Source organism: Haliotis rubra, unplaced genomic scaffold (assembly GCF_003918875.1).
Source record: "Haliotis rubra isolate DU_JTF1 unplaced genomic scaffold, ASM391887v1 Scf148, whole genome shotgun sequence".
Taxonomy (NCBI): Eukaryota; Metazoa; Mollusca; class Gastropoda; order Lepetellida; family Haliotidae; genus Haliotis; species Haliotis rubra.
In genome coordinates, this window is record NW_025765425.1 from 1,056,795 (window position 1) to 1,078,377 (window position 21,583).

Below are 21,583 nucleotides of genomic sequence, written 5' to 3' on the forward strand. Positions count from 1 at the left end.
AAAAAGCAAAGGATGGAATTAAGTGTTTCCAGCGTGTTGTTTTATTTTCACAGAGCGATGCTTTAAAGTATTAAAACACTTACAACAATAAGCTTGATGAGTTTAGCAGTATTATCTTAGGTGTGATTTGACTATTTTGTTATGAAACAGAAGATCAACACTGGAAGCTCAATGCATCATTTGTCAGAACATTAGCGTTATCAATCTGTCTATCTCAGTCAGTCACTCAAACACTGCAACTTCAGTTTAACGCTATCTTCATCTTGTCAAAGTCAAACCTGTTGATCCACAAAGAATTGATGGCCCAGGTAAAAATCTTATTTATTTTCTTTGCAGCGGAGCTTCTATAAAAATACACCAAGCCTATATGTCTTATCTGCTCCGTATGTTGGAAATACATTTCTCGCCAGATTTTCTAACTGAACAGGAGCCATATTTTACCTGTTTCCGGAAATAAGATGTAAACAGCAGATGAAACAACAAAAGCACAATTTGTTGCAAATTGCTGATCATCATTCATGGATATAATGGAATCAGGAATTGTGGGATAATTATGAAATATATTGCTGGCGCGCAGGTGTCGTGAGAGCTAACTCTGGAAAACACACTTGTCGGCCATGTGACCAGAAAATGGCGATGATGTAAATAAGCTGTGCCTCTCGTAAGTGTTGTGTAGTAGCTTAAACCTTCAACATTATGATGTAACCTTTTAAAAATATTTAAGACAGTTTTTATTACTTTGTTGCTAGACATAATTCTCGACAGCTAGCTGTTAACAAGCACATATATATGACACTTTTGAAAACTTATCACTGTTTTTCTTTTCTTTTCCAAAATGTTTTGTTCGTTAGCAGCTCATATTTCAAAAGCAGGCGACATTGTTAATGAGAAATTAAGCTTCATTAGAACATTTCATCTGACTTTTTATCTTGGCTGGATAAAGAATGACATGTATCTAAGTTGGTTGAAGAATGACTTGTATCTAATTTGGTTGAAGAATGGCATGTAGCCATGTTGGTTAAAGAATGAGCTGTATTTGAGCTGGTTGAAGAATGGCATGTAGCCAAGTTGGTTGAGGAATGAGCTGTATTTGAGCTGGTTGAAGAACAACTTGTATCTTGATTGGTTGAAGAATGACATATGGCTAAGTTGGTTGAAGAATGACATATGGCTAAGTTAGTTGAAGAATGACATATAGCTAAGTTAGTTGAAGAATGACATATGGCTAAGTTGGTTGAAGAATGACATGTATGTTCGTTGGTTGAAGAATGACTTATAGCTAGCTGTTGAAGAATGACGGATAGCTAAGTGGTTGTAATTTGAAGAATGACTTGTAATCTTGTTTAATGTGCTGAAAAATCTTAAGCTGTTGAAGAATGACTTTTATGATAAAGCGGATGTGAAGTAAGTTTCTGATGACAACATGTGTGTAAGGGAATAACCTTTGGAAGCAACCAACAGCTTTCTGTGTGTAAGGTTCATAATAACCAACAGCTTTCTGTGTGTAAGGTTCATAATAACCAACAGCTTTCTGTGTGTAAGGTTCATAATAACCAACAGCTTTCTGTGTGTAAGGTTCATAATAACCAACAGCTTTCTGTGAACCTCTGATGCCATTCTTGACTCATGGATCTGACATTCCATCATTATGTGACAGTACTTTTGATGAATAACAGCAGTTATGGCATCAAGAACAACCAGGAAATGCCATTGTTTGAACTAAGCTAGTAACTAAATGTGTTTTAGTTATGGGTGAACGTGTATCCAACATGACAGGCCATTAGCAATTTGAAACCACCAGCTTTGGTATCTCCACTGGGACTTCAGCTGTCATGGTTGGGTGTTCAATAGTTTTCAAAAATAGTACTTCCTGGCAGTTTTCCTGACATTTTAAAGAGCAAAGTGTAGAGATTTTGACCTGTTTGACATATTTGTGTTCTCAAAATTCTTCCCTCGATACAAGTATTTCAACTTTGAGATGTGTCTGTCATTTGGGGGCAAAATTGCAAATCTACATCTTGACAATACATGGTATTTGTGTCAAGAAATTTGATGGAAGAAATGTATTTATCAAATTTTGTTCTTCTTCTTTGGGCAGCCAAGGTATTAGAAAAGCACGGACAAGTTTAGTAAACATTGAGAGTGATGCAAAAACATGGTAGAAAATATCTTGCAAGCGTAAACACTTGATTGAGTCGGCTATATGTAATAAGTCTGTTGGAAAGTATTGATTTCTACCGTATGGTTCCTCGATTAATGAAGGATAATTTCTTCAGCGGTGAATCTTCCTTGTCCCACGCTGTCTACAGAAGTGTCTAGGTACTTTGCATCAAATTACTTGTGTCAAAAACGTTAATTACTTCCAAACCCGATTCATCAACCCTCTCCCTACGATTTCGTGTTCAATATATAATTGTAGATGCCATGTCTCATTCCTGGTACCTCTCTTGCTTGAAATGCCAAGTTCCCATTAGGGCAGATGGAGTTGTTTAATTCGATGTCTAGTTTTCGTGCTGTGCTGCCATTTGAGACCTGGTCAATTATTGGTCAGGAACACACTCTGTTTGCCAGCTTCCGATGTTTTCTACAGCAATATCAGGAATATGGATTCCAGGATGGGAGGACTTAAGCATCTAAATAATAGATATATATGTGTGACATTTATGCAAACAACGGACCTAGTTACCTGTTAGTACAGGCCGGCTTGATTTCATCAGTCATGGACATCTGTGAACACTGAAGAGTAGGTAATCAAAGATGATTGGTGGATATTTTTTGCAGTTAAATCTTTCTGGCAATATTTGTTTTCTAGATGAGCAAAGTGGAGGATGGTCAGAAACTGTTTTTGTGACATAAGAACAAGAACTGGTGGCTAATTATAAGAGCTGCACTAGAATTATGGTCGTACCCATAATGCATTTGGCATGAATCATTGGTCACTATGGAATTAGTTTTCCATGGTGATGAGGTGCTCATGCATAATTTATTTACTTGAACTAATCTGGTTTGATGAAATCTGACCAGTTGTCAGTTTTGTGAGAAGAATAATGAAGAAAATATGAAGAAATGATTAGCTTTCCACTCCACCAGCAGACCTTCCAGTTCTAAAGCCACCCTGAACTCCATGCAAACCTCCAAGACACATATTAGGTGTTGCTTGATCAAGTAAATGAAATTAGGTATTTGAGGATGTGAAGGAAGTGATCTGATGTTAGACAAGTTGCTGATGCCACAGCTTCACCTTTCAGTAATCAGGATCTGCCAGGGAACTAGGTAGAAATATTACTGATGTTTGAAAGAAACAGGTTTGACTGTCTGCTTTTGGACGAAGTGATAATTGCCAGCAGTGAAGGGTTTGTGGTTTGTGCTGGAAATTAGTTGTATCTGAGTGGAGACTGTTATCCTCTGTTGTTCATCCCTGTCAGCAGTTGGAGTTTGCCCAGTGAAAACAAACTGCAGAATAGTCCGGAAATGAACTAGGAACCAATAACAGGCAGACAAAAATGGAGGCAGACGTCTATTGAAAAAGCAGACGGCACTTTATCCAAGTGGACAAATTGACCATCATAGACTTCAGACTGACGTATCCATCAGAGTTAGCTGATGATGTGGGCAATCATGGCATATTTGAGTAACCTTGTGATATTTTTAGTGAAAACATAAAATAAACCTCTTGAAACCACATCCTGATCATACCATCCTGGTTCTTAGCTGTTAAAACAGGGCGTGGAGTTCTCCAACATGCCTTCAGCTTCTATATCGTGTGTAACATGATGTTGTTTCCTGATCAAAGTCCAAGACTGTTTCAAGTCCCAAAACAGACAATAGATAAGTTGGCATTACTTAGGGTATGCATGGATTATCCTGTTGAATGCTGCTCCTCGGGACAAGAGTAAAGCCATCTTGATAAGCAGGATGTCGGAAATATGCGCCGGATTGCTACTAAACTCGCCATGCTATTCTTGGAGGACATTACAGTTACTCTCAGAAATGTCAGAGGAGGAAAGTGAAGATTACAGCCTTTCATCAAGCACTACACGATTGCTCTTATAGCGAGTAAAACACTTTTTAGCTTCCCATCGAGAGTGGAAGATCTAAATGTATGTAATGTTACTCCAGAATTCATTTCCCTCAGGTACTGCAGTTTATCGCTGACCGTAAGCAGTTTGCAGCGTTAAAAGAAGAACTCGTTTCCTTGCCTCGTGAATGATATAGGCATTAATCCACTGACTTGTGGGTACGATTCGTCATTCACCTCATCATATGTCACGGCTATACATCTGTGGCTATGAATTAATCAGGTGGATATAAAAATGCAGATTTTCTTCAATTCTCCTTGCAAGTTGACCCAAGCCGTTCACAGGTTGCGTACAATTGTGTGTTCAGCACTGATCAAACACTGCTGGGTAAAGACCAGTACATTTACTTCTTTCAAGCACCTGCGGGGTCAAATGGATTCTTTTACACAGTTCAATTGAGATTAACTTTCAAATAGGTTTGGAATAAATATGATATTCTTGAAATACAAACTTTAAAGGATACAATATCAGACAACTATGGGATTAAGAAAATACAAACACGAACAGTTTTCTCTGTTTGTTACACCTGTACAAATGAACCTATCTCCTGGACAGGTGAGAGAGGACATTAGTATTCTTGGGTAGTACATAGTTGTTTTTTACTTTCTTTGATCTTTTACCATCTCAATTTCATCTCACCCTATGAGATACTGGCTCACAATAACAATCACTGGATGTTCTGGTCCAGATTTGATCATTTGCATGCTGTCATTATGAGTACCAGGTTAAACAACAAGCACATTAACAAACAATCTCATCTCATAGATTCACGTCCTTGTCGTTGTTGCAAGTGTAAGCCTTACATGTTCAGAACAAACAACCTTTGGTTTTCCTGCAATCAGAAATCCTATAGAGTTATGCCTTAGTCTTTGTTGCAAGTTAAAACCTTGTACAGCTTCAGAACGGACTTTCCTTGGCCTTCCTCTAATCAGAAATGTTCTATTAATGCCACAACCAATAAATAACAATATCTATCTGATCAGCTGTTCCGAGCTTCATTTAGACACTGATTTCTGTCATTGAGAAAGGTTTATCTCTTCCTCAGCTGATAGACTGAGCTCTCTCCCATGACAAGTGTATAGAGCCTACCATGGTGCTGATACTCTCTCTGCTACATACAATGCATGGCTTCTTAACAGATTTAAAGCAATCAGAGGTGTTCTATCACTGTCACATCCAGTGTAGGTTCAGCCAACAAACCAGATACACATTTCCATCAGATGCGAAATAGTTCCCTCCAGCTTCAACTTGTTTCTGAGATGGCAATCTAGGTTTGTATAAATAAATTCTTGAATTCTTTTAAAATTTTAGGGAGGAAAAGGTGCATGATATTTATTGTTTACTCACATCTTTGTTGATTCAAAATGTCAACGCTATGAAATAATCATGTCTCTTATTAGCCGAAACAAAGGCCAGGGGTTAAATGACAAATGAAGTCAGTAGTGTTGTAAATTTTATGAACAGATCACTCATAATTAATTAATTGTTCACGCAAAGAGAAATCATGTCTTGATCTACCAATAAAACCTGAAAATCACATAATTTACATAAATATATGTAAGTGTTTGTTTGAATCATGCCGGGTGGTGGGGTAGCCTAGTGGTTAAAGCAATCACTCGTCATGTCAAAGGCCCAGGTTCAATTCCCCACATGGGTACAATGTGTGAAGCACATTTCCGGTGTACCCTCCTGCTGTGGTGTTAATATTGAGAATATTTTTAACTCGCCTTTTCCAGGCTAGATATGTTGCTTGAATATTGCTAAAAGGGGCGTTAAACCACACACACACACACACACACACTCACACACTCACTCACTCACTCACTCACTCACTCACTCACTCACTCACTCACTCACTCACTCACTCACTCACTCACTCACTCACTCACTCACTCACTCACTCACCACCTCCACTCACTCACTCCACCTCCCACCCACCCACTCACTCACTCACTCACTCACTCATGCCATTGACTAAAAATATAACAAGTAATTCAAAGGCAAGTAAAGTTTTGGCATGTTAAAAAGATGATGGCACGATTATTCCTGCTTTGGATTGCTTGGCATATTAGTAATCCTCTCAATATGGCTGATGTAGCAGTAATTGATAAAATTCTGACATGGAAGGCATATTTGCATGACAAAGTATTAATTGGGTGATGTGAATTTGTATTTTCCTACAAAATTAGCTTACTTCAAGGACATTATGCAATTTGCAATTAACACATGTCACCTCACGTCTGCTTCTTCCATTTCTGAAGGGCTCAGCTTAAACATGCTGGTTATCAAACTTGACACAAACAAAGAAAGTCTGTTGTCCTTTGTTCCAAACCATTTTTTCCAGAACTTTGCCTAGTCATCAAACAATTTGACCAGGCATTCTCCTACAAATTTCATTCATGGAAAACTGTTGAAGTGTAAATTATCAGATTTTAATGAGACAGGTATGAAGGTTGCATTTCCTTGGGTTCAGGTCGGACACGTAAACTTCATTCTTCCCGCGATAAAAGGATGGTATTCGATCGCCGTGCTCGTTTTCATTTCCGACTTGACAGCCTATGCACAACTTAAGCAGGATGTAGCAAATACAATGCCACAAAATTCAACGAATTTAATCCATTTTGCCTGGGCCATACTGGATGCGATTAAATCCATTACGATGTATTGATCTGTGAGCCCAGGGACTCGGCAAACATGGTCGTGCAATGATCACGGGGTGACATGCAAATGCGCGATTTTATTCACTGGAGGAATTCACAGAAACATCATCCTGGTTTTATCTTTTGTCAAAATTCACAGATGCACCGAGCCTGGCAAATCAGATAAGACTCCATTAATTAGAACAATGACAAGCCTTGGTGTTTGTTGCAGTGAGAAGTGAAATTTGTCAACCTAAATCTGTCTTATAAAGTATGCTATGAATTTCATTATCACCACTGAGTGTTTAGTGTTGAAGCATGCCTTCATCAGCATTCTACAGATTACCGGGCGGGGGTATATGGCAACACTGGGCGGGGTATATTGCAACAACGGACTGCCTGAAATAAACTGTAATTGTAGCACCTGACGCAACATGAAACGGTGATGTTTTCAGGAGTCTATACTCCTATACTCCTATAGTCCAATTCATTCATTCCTATGTAACACTGAGTTGTATGGATCCTTGGAATGTTATGTAAACATATCAGTCATGATTTGAGCAGCCCTACATGCAGCCATTTCCTAAATGCTGTGATTGTTCCTCCCAAGAACAATGCAAGAAAGAGATTCTGTTTTATTCTATTCCCATCACTATCTCATCTGTTACTGAATCATCTCCTTTATATTATGACATTCTACATCAACAACATGCTTTCGTCACAAGTTGGATACTTCCATCTCAACAGGATATACATAGCAGTTCTTTTTAAAAAATCAGGAAGTTCAGACGTATAATACTCTTTCATTTATAGCAGTTGGATGTAAAAGATGCTGAAATTGTAAGGAAGTTGCATGACATTCTCCTTGTATCAATAACTGTTTCCATCGCAATGTCATTACAGACGTCTGCTGTAAACCAGTAGCACAAGGGAGGTAACTCCATCTTGTTTGTGAAATAACTCAACTGTAGTATCAGAACAGATACAAAAACTATTTAATTCTTAACTAATTAACCTTGATGCAATTCAGTGAAAAAATGAATTTACTGCTGGGATAATGATAAAGTAATTTTGATGTATGTGAGAAAGGATTGTGTTTTTGAGCGGATCTCATTTTGCAAGTAATGCGTAATCGGGAAAATGTTGTTGATCGATAGAGAATGATATTTCCCCGCAGCATCTCAGGTTTTTCATCATGGATCATAGATAAGATGCTTTCTGAGGAGATGCTGAGCAAATGACAAGTTTTGCTCCATGATGGCTGTGTGTAATACCTCATGTATGAAGGGATCAAGCCGCCTTTTTAACAGCACCTGATCAATAACAAGGTCGCTGCCACCTATCTCCTGTCGTAGCAGAAAGGGCTGTACAACCATCTTTTTCTTTAAGTCTGCAGCACGACAGTGCAGAGACGATTTCCCTGTCAAGGCATGTCATTTTGTATGTTTGTAGCAAGTCTTAAGGAAAGCAGAAGCATCGACTTTGCTGAGAATAACTTGAAAACCGTTCAAGCATTAAAGTATCTGATGAAATGTGAAGAGAAGTCTCTCCTTGTGTGCTTAGTGTAGAAATAATAGGATTTGCTGTATTTGACATTCTTCTAATTGGAAAACAGTACCGCGTATGTAGTATCCCTCGACTGATCGGAATACAATACCAGTAAATGGGTTTGATTCAAACTATTCGGTCCTGTGTCAAACTTTCACAGAAAACACAATCCGGCATTCTGGAATCTTGCAAGAAAACATGAGAGAACTAAATAACTATGTGCCCTTCCCCATGAACTAATTCACGTTTGTTGTTGAACAACACACTCAGCAATATCCAAGCCATGGGCTGTCTGCAAAAAGGAAGTCATGACCAGACGATCCAGTGATTGAAATCATGAGCATCAATCCATGCAGATGGGATGACAAGTGTTGACCAGAGGGCTAACCACTCAATCCTATGACTTGCCTCTTATAACGAACATGTTACCCGTGAAGGTCCGGGTTAGAATTGATCTTCAGTAACCCATGCTTGTCGTAAGAGGCGACTAAAGGGATCGGGTGGTCAGGCTCGCCGACTTGGTTGACACATGTCATCGTATCCCAATTGCGTAGAGATCGATGTTCATGCTGTTGATCCCTGGATTGACTGGTCCAGACTTGATTATTTACAGATCGCCACCATATAGCTGGAATATTGCTGAGTGTGGCATAAAACTAAACTCACTCACTCACTATAAAAGCATATATTGTGAGAGTTTTAATCTAAGTCTAGGATCTTCAAAACTGGATATATCTGAGTCTGTTATTAGCAGTACGTAGGTTTTGTGGAGTAAAATGATTGAAATTCAGAATCTATAAGATTTTATAACATTAACATAGAAGAGAGTATGCTTTAACAGATTAAAAAAAATAGCTTATTGTCATTCGATGCAGATATGGTTTGAGGGAAGACATGAAGGCTCTGAGAGAATGGAGGTTTAGACTTCCTATTATGATTTGTGTGGATCTTAGTTGGTGCCAGTGAGTCTGTTCCTCAAATCTGACATTACGTTCCCAATTCAAACATGGTATTTTATAGTTGCCAAGGGAGAACTTGTCACACAGAATATTGTGGCCGTGGTTCAGAGTTTCCCTGTAGACCCCAAGTGTTTTACTTTATCACCATTAAGGTTTGATGGCTGTCATCTTTCTAATGTTGTTGGGATTTATGTTTCTTTTGTTTGCACAAAGTCTTTTGTCTTGAATTGAATTCTCTTTGAATTTTTCCACATTCAGATATTAGCATGAGACATCATTGTAAAATTATAGAATTTCAATTCACAGGCATATGAGGAAGAAATACAATGGTTTTTAAAATCAGTAATACAATATGTTTTGTATTTAGGCTTTTAAGTTACAACAAATATGGATTGAAAATTTTGATTGCACGACATGTGCAGTATATACATTGAACAATCCTTGATAAGAGTTATATCCCAGAGGTCTATTCTGAGCAACTGTAAGTCCTTTGAATACATTTGCTCGACTACATCAACATTACTTCTGATGTAATGGAGGTAGTTTTCACACAATCATAACAATTGGGTTTTATTTAGACTGGCATGTTCATGAATTATTCATAAAAGTTTCAGACAATATTGATTATTATATATCCATTTTTGAGAACAATGTATTTTGCTGATGGCTGTCTACCATTTTTAGTTTTGCTCATTTTTAGTAATTCTAGTTCACAGTATTCAAAGTATGTGTTTTAATTTTCAGAGGAATGTCTGAATGCTTTGGGTATGCAGTCTGGTGCCATCCCTGATGACGCCATCACAGCTTCTTCATCATATGACAAAGCTCAAGTTGGGCCTGAGAATGCCAGGTAGGTGTCATGTTCTAACACTTTGGTTAAAAAAATGTGCAGCGTGGACTATCTTTGATCGATCAGCTGATTGTACTTGAGGGAGGAAGAACACCCATGATTACTGTGTCTTGATAGATATATATGTGTAAAGGGCTCTACTATACACACTGTACTCCTGGGCCCTTATTCTCGAAACGTTCGTAGCCCTAAGAATTCTTAACTTTGATCGTAGCCAATGTGTTAAGAATGGGCTTAAGAAGTTTGTAGGGCTTACGTAGTTTCGAGAATAGCTAGCCTGGGCCCTTATTCTCAAAACGTTCGTAGCCCTAAGAATTCTTAACTTTGATCCTAGCCAATGTGTTAAGAATGGGCTTAAGAAGTTCGTAGGGCTTACGTAGTTTCGAGAATAGCTAGCCTGGGCCCTTATTCTCGAAACGTTCGTAGCCCTAAGAATTCTTAACTTTGATCGTAGCCAATGTGTTAAGAATGGGCTTAAGAAGTTCGTAGGGCTTACGTAGTTTCGAGAATAGCTAGCCTGGGCCCTTATTCTCGAAACGTTCGTAGCCCTAAGAATTCTTAACTTTGATCGTAGCCAATGTGTTAAGAATGGGCTTAAGAAGTTCGTAGGGCTTACGTAGTTTCGAGAATAGCTAGCCTGGACACCAGGTGTCTGCCTAGACATTCACACATGGGCGACACTGTGGAGCACTATCTCTTCGTAAATATACTGAGGGAGACAAATAAGGGAACACCTCTTCATCTCAGTGTTCCTTTATTTATTCGCAGATTTTCATCCATAGTGCAATACACAGCTTGCAAAGAAACCTGGACAAAAATACAGGAAAATTTGTACTTTCCTTATTTGTTTCCCTCAGTATGTTACATAGTTTGACACCACCATGGAGGCCGACATTTTTTTTCTTATAACACCTGGGCCTAGATTTTCGAAGCTCTCGTAGTGCTAAGATGGTCATGAGTTAATGTTAATGTATGGCACTTACGACTGTTTTATCGCTAACAGAGCTTCGAAAATCTAGGCCCTGGGTGCCGTTGTACAAAACAACCTTATCGCTAAGACTACCTAAAGTCTATGTTAAGGTATGGGAGTTACGGTCACCTTTAAGGTCTACCTTAAGTAAGTCTATGTTAAGGTATGGGAGTTCACCTTAGCGGACTACCACCTTAGAGCTAAGATTGCTTTGTACAACGGCACCCTGGTGTCTTAATTGGTATTAGCCCATTAAGTACTACTTAATGAAGATGACACACCCTCCATATAGGTGTCATCAATGCCATTCAGGGGAGTGATCCGCCTATGAACACCTGGTGTCATCAAGGTTTCACTTGGGTGTAATCAATGTTCCACGCTATAGGATGCAATGACAGGGAGGTCACAGAGACGTTCTCACTTTAGGCAACGCTGAGGACAGACATGACGTACTTGGAACTCAGAATCACCACATTAAGAATCAGACAAAATAACGGTCAAATGATTGCTACTATGATGCACGTGGAGCATGGTGGTGTAGTGGTTAGTGTGATGGCCTCTCACGCCAAAGGCCCGGGTTCGAATCCCGGTGGAGACAGCAAAATTTGTGACCTGGGTCTCATACTGTGTTGTGTCCCTGGGCAAGGCACTTCATCCACATTGCACTCAGTCCACCCAGCTGTTCAAAATGGGTACCTGAGAAGCGGATGTACGGACCTATACGGTTGTGCAAAGCGCTTAGTAGCAGCTTCGAAAGTACAATTCCATCAGGGTAATAATGTAACGCCAGACAGCAGCACTGTGTTGGATTCTAGGCGTAAAAATTAGCATTATTATTATTATTATTATTATTATTATACCTGTCTGTTGAAGGGTGTTGGGGTACTCATTGGTTAAAGCATTCACTTGCCACAAGTAAGAGTTAGTGAGTGACGTTTTACGCCACTTTTAATAATATTCTAGCAATATCACAGCAGGGGACACCAGAAATGGGCTTTACGCATCGTACCCATGTGGGGAATCGAACCTGGGTCTTTGGCCTGACAAGTGAACGCTTTAACCACTAGGCTACCCCACCATCCCTGCCACACCAAAGACCCGGGTTTGATTCCCCACATGGGTTCAATGTGAGAAGCCCATTTCTGGTGTCACCCACTGTGATATTGCTGTGATATTACTGCAATATTGCTAAAAGTGGCATAAAACTATACTCACTCACCTGTCTCAAGTACCAGTAAGTTCCTGTAAAATTTCACAACAGGTATGACGGACAGCAGAATGTCAGGAGTATCCCTCTTTCAGTGTGGTGGAGCTCAAAATATGCGAATAAAGCAATTTTATCTAAGAAGCTGCCAAAATTCAAAGCATGTCTGCTAGGACTCCTGGGTGGTTCTCTGAGTAAACCACAGGATTACAATCTTTACACCACAAAGGTGAAGCAGATGAAGAAAGTCCTGAAAATCTCCCATTGAGATTGTTTTTGTCACTTTTGTAAATCTCCAATCAAGAACGATGGAAGAAGAGCCAGACTGGGAAAAAAAATGAAACAAAGTTATAGTGTATAGTGATCCTGCATTGTGGCATTGGCGAGAAGAGTCCTTTTGTGAAATAAGACAAGAAAGCAAAGAATTTCTCCACCTTTGAAGTGTAATATCTCCTGTTTTTGATCAGCGCTGTAAATCCTGGCAATAGAAAGTCTCTGTTTATCTCTGGGCTGGTGTGTCGTGCTTGTTTGATATTGGCAGGATTTACGTGTTTTATTTCTAGATGAAAATACATTGTTAATTCAGGATGATGGAATATGCCTCGCTAAGCTATCCATCTCACCAAATCAGCTCCACTGATTTAATTTTCACTTGTAATTCATTCAAGACTGGTGCAATAGCTATTCACACTATCAGTTTACAAGAGATCTGTAGAAATGATCCGGGTTCGGCAAGGATGCAAAGTCTGGGTGCTCTCTGATGCTGTGAGATGCTTTCAAATTGTCGGTTGTTTATCATAAGTCTATGTGACAGATAAAAAATTCTGTGCTTAAAATGAAGTGATGTGTGTTAGACTTGTGAAGGAAAGATCAAAGCTCCTTGTGTATCATATTTACTGACATGTTATGGTCCCAGAACATCCTCGATGGTTATGTTTGGGACATTTTAACGGCATCATTTCTCTGAGTAAGGAGGATCCAGAGCCAAACTATGCAGACATCATAAAATTAAAGCATGCACTCATGATATATTTACATACAACTCAACATTCCATAGGGATATTTTGAATGTTGAGGTGGAGAGTAAATGTCTAGTTGTTTGGAGATGTTGTCATGCAAATAGTATTAAATATTGCCAAGCAACCGAGGCATTTTGTAGCTTCATTTTCAAGTAGCAATAAATTTCAAACACAACTTTCCAACAGATGTTTTGAACTGGATGAAAAAGCTGGTTGACTCTTTCATTAGTCTTATAGTAAAGTTACAACAAAACATAAGCTACGTATTGTTCTTGCACACTCAGCTGTGTTTGTCATCAGAAGGTTGATTTAATGGCACCTAAGTCTGGGACAGCTCGCCTACAATTTACACAGTTTCAATGACAGTTGTTCTTTGGTAAACTGCCTCCCATTTCATGGTTCCTGAAACTTGACATTCTTTCCCATTCATGAAGGTAACTTTATTGTTCTGCACTGTTTGTGATACTGTGGATGTTTGGACTATGGAGAATGTAGCAATGCTTAGTCCTGTCAGTGAAGCTGATCGCCACACAACATCTCTATGAAGTTGGCAAGGAATAGTGTATATTTTGACATTTGGTACATTAATCAATAGATATATCCAAATTCATTTGGAACCAGGTTGCAGGTTTCATGTAGTAAGATTTGCAGGCAGCAAAACAAACATTTTATAATGCATAATGTTGACATTGTAAAATACAAAAGTTATAAGGCATTTTCTGAAGCGCTCTGTCTGTCTCTCTCTCTGTGTCTGTCTGTCTGTCTCTCTGTTTCTCTCTCTCTCTCTCTGTTTCTGTTTTTCTCTCTGTTTCTGTTTCTGTCCCTCTCTTTGTTTCTGTTTCTCTCTGTTTCTTTCTCTGTCTCTCTCTGTGTTTGTCTGTCTCTCTCTCTGTCTCTGTCTCTCTTTGTTTCTCTGTTTCTCTCTCTCTCTCTCTGTCTCTCTCTCTCTCTGCCTCTCTCTCTCTTCTGAGACAGCCATGAATGACCTTCTTGTGAGATGGCACTGACCTTGTGGTGGTATGTTATAAGGTCACATGCTAAGCCAATCAGATTGCAGCATTTATTCTGTGCATTTTTCTATCAATAAGATATATGTTTTGGATATGTTATTCATTGTGGCCAGCTGGTCTCCTTACTAATGTCAGCGATCCATTCATATAGTATTTAACACATTATTTTGCCTTTACACCCAATTAAGTCTTTTTTGGCCAGGGTGGTGAAGTAGCCTAGTGGTTCAAGTGTTCACTTGTCACACCGAAGGCCCAGGTTCGATTCCCCACATCGGTACAATGTGTGAAGCCTGTTTCTGGCATCCCCTGCCGTGATATTGCTCACTCACTGTTGAAGCCAATAATTGAGACTTTATATTCTCTGTAATTGCTTATGATGCCATCAGCACATGCCACAGTACCATGTTCTAGTACCGCTTGGATAACAGCTGGCATAACCATTGCAAGAATCTCACAACAGTTGTTACATAATAACCTTGCACTGATGCCTATCAGCCATCACACTTCCACTGGCCAGTAATATACCTTACCCATTCAATCAGAGGCACTCCATTCTGGCCTGCCTCCCATTCCTTCCACCAGCAGAAAATCAAACCCTAATCGGCTGCGTCATAAATCAGACGTTTTGTCAAGGGTCAGAAGAGAAATTCCTTGTGTTAATGAAGTACTCTCTAAGTTTGTTTATTTTGGGACAACAACCAATGGTGAAAAGGCTTGAGAATTAGGCATCCATCCTTAGTCAGAATGTCCGAAGACTGGAAATGTATGTTTAATTGGCATAGTATATTTGTCAGTGGAATTTTCTGGATTGTCTCATCAAGCAAGCTGTTTGTTTGTATTTTCTCTTGAAATAATATTCATGAGATGCTTTTTTCAGAAAGAACCTGTAAAGACTCTAAAGCCATAGATTGTGCTTGATAAAGTGATATGTATTTTCCTGAGAATTATCAAAATTAATTCAATTAATGATTAATTTTTTACATTTTTTCCTAGACTAGCTTTCCTTCACTGGAATGTAGTCAATTTTCACCTCCCTGATTCCACGTTATTGCCTCTCCGCAGCTGATCAGATTTTCATTATAACAACTATTTTTTCAACATCATTACGCTGATTTCACTTTATCGTCAAGGAAACGTGATGCATTGTAAGCCTCCGCCCTGAAATCATACCTGGATGTTGGAATCTCTAAATAATATATTTACATTAATATCCGCTCTGCCAGACATAGTAGATATGTCAAATGTGTCAGGAGAAGAGAAGGTTGAGGAGGAGTATTGTTTCAGGTGGTGTTAAGATTACAGCGCAGTAGAGCCATGCTCTTGCTGGTGTCATCCTTACACACCTTATTACTCTGTCTTACCTACAGAGATACCCTGGGATAGGGATATGAAACCCTAACACCGGTTTACGACATATAGGATGAGATGGTAATGTGACTGTTAACCTTTTAGCACCACACAGGCAGCTTGGGGTTTATGCTCCCGAGGGAGTTGAGAATGAAAGTCAAGTGCGCATTGATCGGTTGACCGGGGTAATAATTATCTGTGCAGTTTGAGTGTGATATCCAGCACAACAACTTTCATATGAATGGATCATCATCATCATCATCGTCGTCATCGTCATCATCATCATCATCATCATCATCATCATCATCATCATCATCATTTTCATCAATTGTTCATCATTGTTGTCACATCATAACCATTTTCTTCATCATTTCTTCATCATCAGTGTCATTGTCATCATCATCATCGTAGTTGTCTTCATCATCATTGCCTTCATCATTACCTGCATCATCATCATCATCATTTTCATCAATTGTTCATCATTGCTGTCACATCATAACCATTGTCTTCATCATTTCTTCATCATCAGTGTCATTGTCATCATCATCATCGTCATTGTCTTCATCATCATTGCCTTCATCATTACCTGCATCATCATCATCATCATCAACATCATCATCATCATCAACATAATCAATTCTTGATTTTACATCAAGATATCAGGTCCCTTATTTGATTTGAAGGTCCTTTCTTGCGAAATCCCCCCAAAACATATTGAATTTGTCAGTGTAGGAATATAAAGCCCAGGCTGAGTTCCTTACCTTTCAATAATGGAATGAACCATCTACTGATCTCTGGTAAATGTCAGGCTTGGCTTGGCCCCGGGGAGACATTACAGAGTGTAAGCAATGGTTAGCAATGAAATTACCTAGACAACAATGTATGACCTCAACTGATGGCACAGTAGATAGTCTACAGAATTACATTACGCTGGAGCTTGACGGCAAAGTGTACAGTCCTGTATATTGCATTAGTTCACCCAAGTCATCATGGCTGATATTAGACCTGATGTTGTTAAGGTGTTTCGCTGAACTCTGCATTATAGCTTGACGATTTAATAAAGCTCGTGTTACCACGATTTTTCCATGGCAGTGTGTGTTAATCAATGCTTTTTGGTCCAAGGTATGAGGTAGCTGTGTTTTTAACTCCACACTAATTACATAGTGCCTTTGATGATTTGAACGTCTGAAAATGAATTTTGTGAAAAAATATTATTTATGAGGGTACCCATCCTTCAAAAAGCTTAATATCCATGCAGAGAACTTTTATGGTCAAGACATTACATTAAGTTGGATAGGTTATTGTTCAAAGAATAATCAATAGTCGGTAAACAAACTCCATTTATGGCTGTGAATTAACATTAGCACCAATGTTGTAGTAAGCACCATTAGGGTTCAACTGTATTTAGCCCCATCCTCCTACACAGACATAAGCTGGATCAAGGGATGGACTGTTAAACTGTTTCAAGATTAGCTGATACTGCACGACAATGTAATATTGAATAATTTTGATACATGTCGTGACATAAAGCGTTCGATGAATCTCGCTGGAGGATCTTGCGAGATCATGCAATAGTCCTATCATATTTATATCAAACATATCCTTAGGATATTCTGATCTTTATTCTGTTTTTCTAACTTTTTGCAGTATTCCAAATTTCCATATTCAAGTTTACAATCATTTGAAACAGGGGCAGTGGGGTAGCCTAGTGGTTGCAGCTTTTGCTCGTCAAACTGAAGACCAGAGTTTGATTCCCCACATGGGTACAATGTATGAAGCCCATTTCTGGTGTCCCCTGGCATGATATTGCTGGAATATTGCTAAAAGCAGTGTTAATCCTCACTCACTCACTCACTCACTCACTCACTCACTCACTCACTCACTCACTCACAGGTAATAAGGACATTGTGAAGTGTATATTTTTCCATCTCTTGTCTCACGCCAAAGACCCGGGTTCGAAACCCCACATGGGTACAATGTGTGAAGCCCATTTCTGGTGTCCCCAGCCGTGATGTTGCTGGAATATTGCTAAAAGCGGCGTAAAACCAAACTCAGTCAGTCCATCTCTTGTCATGATTCTTCTGCAACACTGCTAGATCCAATTTGAGACACACACTCACTCACTCACTCACTCACTCATCTGAAACAACTCCAGTGACATCTTGACATTCTGGGTACTGATGATACAGGAAGGAAGTTAAATATCAGCTCTCAAGATGAGGATCAAACATTCCGGGGATGAGCCCTCAGCAGTATCGCTGTACAGTAATGTACAGAAACGGTACCACAAACATCTCTGTGTATCTGTACAGCTGCCTCTGCCCAGTGGTTCCTGTGTATGTGAGGTCAGACCCTATCATCTGTACAGCATCACATGCCCGAGAGAGTGCTCTTACCCACAGGTACGCATGTTTACTTAATCCAGAGGTCAAGTGTCACTAATGTTCCTGTGCATGTTGTCAGGTGATCAGGTAGAGGTGTAAATGATCCCACATCCCACTAAGATTATGCTGTGTGTAATGTTGCGAGCTTCGAGTAGCCCAAGGTGGCACTGATACACTTGCTTTGATCCAGCCTTGGCTTTCCCTGTGCTTGATCTGACACCAAGATACAACCCCCGGAACAATGTGCATTGTATAACATCAGCAATGCCATGCGTTGTATATAGATACTCACTCTGCACATGTGGTGTATAAATGCGATAACATCCTGACTGGATGACATGGCGACATTGTAGTTTACTGCCCTGCAGATCCTAATGGCGCCTGTATCAGATAGGGCATGTCAGTGTTGTGTAGGCTTCAAGAATGCTGCAACACTCCTCTCAGCTATTATGTAAACCAGCAGTGATATCATTCCAGGAGTTTAGGATGAGGTAGTGACGTCACACGTGATGCAGCAGAGAATGTCAATGTCAGTACATTGTTATATTCCTGGGGAAGTTGACTGGGTATAAATGCTTTGAAATGGTTTTATTTGGAGGATGTGTATATCTTAGGTGCAACTCTTTGGGAGGAACTGACAATATCGCACACCTAATGTAATACATTCAGCACTTGAATATCGAGACATTTATTCAGGGAAACGTGCCGCAGTGTAAACAAAGGCGATATTTTTCAGTTATCAAAATATCCAGCACAGGCTACTATTTCCGCAGCGTTGGCAAACATATAGGTGTGTATATTTGTTGCTTTCCTCTATAGGTATGCTACTCAAAAAAAGTTAAGGACCACCATTTCTTCATGTTACTATAGTTGATTTGTCATTTCATGAGTGAGTTATGGTTGTCGCTGCTTTTAGCAGTATTCCAGGGGGAACTCTAGAAATGAGCTTCACATATTATTAGTATGTGTTGAATCAAACCCAGGTCTGCAGCAGGACAAGCAAATGCTTAACCATTAGGCTACCCCACAAAATCTCCCAAATAGGACAAGTATAAGAAAATGGCTAAAGAAAACTATCTTTATCTCAAGTAGAGAGTTAACAGTTTTATAGATATTAATATGTTCTTGTTACAATTATTTGTTTCATTTGAGTGGGTGAGTGAGTGGAATAAGTTTAGTTTTATGCCGCTTTTAGCAATATTCCTTCAATATCATGGGATGGGGGGCACCAGAAATGGGCTTCACACAATGTACCCATTGTTCTCATTGTTCCCATTCAGCAAATACTGCAAATTTTCTTCAAAATTTGATTCCATTCTTTGCTGAAGTCACCATGCAACCAGGAATTCCTTCCTGCATGAAACCCTGGCAATGCAGGCTTCAAGAACCCTGGTAATTTCAGCCACACTGCAACTTTAGGATGCAGAGGTACAGAGCATGTGACCCATGGTATTGTTATGCATATTGGCGTCCTGATGAGCTTATAATGGCCACTCAGAGGGGTTCCTGGAACCAGGTGCCATGACCAGTGGGCTAATAAGCTTCTTTGAAACTGGCTGCTGAACCCAGTAATATGTCACAAATTGCTTCAAAAACTGTTTTTGATATTTAGTAGACCCTATGAAATCTGCCTCCAAAAACGTAAAAATCAGTGAAATGATCTTGTGGTGTCTTTCTCATCTGTATATTAAATAGCCTAGTTTCTTGTTTTAATGTAATACTACATCAAACCACCACCCTGATATTGTTCTCATCTAAAAAACAAGTGCAGTCTAGTGTGTTTCCCAACTCTACAGATTAATTTGCTAATAAATTCATCTCTAGTCTACAATGATTTGGCAAGTCTAGATTACCTCGAGTTGTGGAAATTAAGAAACTCTACAGATTTATTTGCAAATCCATCCACCATATGTCTAGAATGACTAGAATAATTAACTCTAGCTGCAGAAATTATTAACGTTTCTAGGTTTAGAAAGTATTTTGTACATAGATTATTTTAAATAAAAAGACTATATTTCTTTGACTAATATTAATCTATGACTCAGTGTTCTGTTTGTGGAGGGAGGCCAGTGACATGGTTGACAATGATTTATTCTGTGACTCACATAATCCCGGAATCCTGCTAGTACGTTCCATGTAATTATCAAAGCATTATTAAGTACACCTTGTCTAGCTCCAGTGGATGAAGCTCTGAGCTCCTATTCAATCATCATCCGGCCTATATAGGCCATGGTCAGTGTAGAGAGTTGCCATTAATTTGCGAAACAGAATCCATTCTTCATCCCCAGTAAAATGTGGGTGGCTAATGCCCACAAGGTTACACTAGCTTTGTTTCTAATTCCATTAGTCTGTGTCTGCAAGTTATGGGTATGGGTTACATTGAACTGATCCCTGAAGATTATTCTGTTACCAAACATATGACTGAACACAGACCATGTCACAGGGAGCACAGATAGGCCATTGTCCCAATTGCAGCTGTATTTGTGATCAGGGTAATGGCCCAAACCTGCTGGGCTGATCTGATGATGTGGAGCAGTACCAAATGTCAGATTGTAGTCTTGCTTTGAAGAACCTAGGCACTACCAGCAGCCACTTTGCCATTAGGGTTGGGGCATGCTGGGATAGTTTTTTGTATGTCACTCAAATAATTCTCTTCAAATATGACCCTTGTGTCTTTGGTGAGAAGCTTTGCATCAAGTTCAGAAGCCAGACCTATTGGAATGAGGTTCAGAAGTCTAGAAAAACAGACATTATAATATGTCATGTTTTCCCACTGCTTTGCGAGATTTAATGTCCACGTTTAGTTCAGTTGTGCTTTGATGAAAGCTTTCATAGCTCAGCAGAAAGCTGTTTGATACATACAGTTGACTTGAGGCTGTCAGGATCGTCTTTGCAAATAAAATGGAGTCAATGACAGAAAGTCGGCTTGCACATGTCTTTGATATGTTTCCTTTGAATTGTTTCTGCTTTAATGTGTTCCGATTGTAAGATTATAAGGTAAAGTACCGTCATCATGGATGTGCCTACATTCTTCTTATGCCAAAATTGTTGTTGAAATGGGGTGATTACAAAATGTATCTAATATTCCATTTGACCGTCTTGTGATTGGTTATTCATGATATGCCACAACAAGTGTATGGATGCTTCCTATCAATCATTCTGGTAGTAAATGAAGGGGAATAAGTCGGAACCACATCATTTGTTTGAGAAGTACTATGATGAGAGCTGGCTGTTCCACTTGCCCAGTGAAACCATAGTAGACTTTGACTTTTAAAATCAGCTTCAGCTGACTTCCAAAAGCTAAAAGATTTGCATCGTGTTTGTTATTTAGGGTAATATTTCAAATGGAAGAAGCTCTTCAAGGTTGTGTAATGGCTTTTGCTAAGAGCTCATGTCGAAAGCAGAGTAGTGTAAAAAATCTTTGATGTTGTGAATCCCTCCAATTTCTCCATTCCTACATTGAGTGATGTGTCCACCAAGACACTCAAATCAGAGAATGTGAAATTGAAGACCGCAAGGCACGATAGCCGGTTTGTTGGAATGATAGCAGGTTTGTTGGAACGGTAATTTACTC

At 39.3% G+C, this 21,583-nt stretch overlaps 1 protein-coding gene across 1 annotated transcript in view; it reads left to right on the forward strand.

Annotated features, from left to right (window-relative positions):
• The window catches only part of LOC124269823 (discoidin domain-containing receptor 2-like), a 238,426-nt gene that overhangs the window by 146,034 nt on the left and 70,809 nt on the right, over positions 1-21,583 (forward strand). Inside the window, exon 3 of the mRNA XM_046704856.1 lies at positions 9,970-10,075. Within this exon, the coding sequence (XP_046560812.1) occupies positions 9,970-10,075 (106 nt within the window). The remainder of the gene's footprint in view (positions 1-9,969; positions 10,076-21,583) is intronic.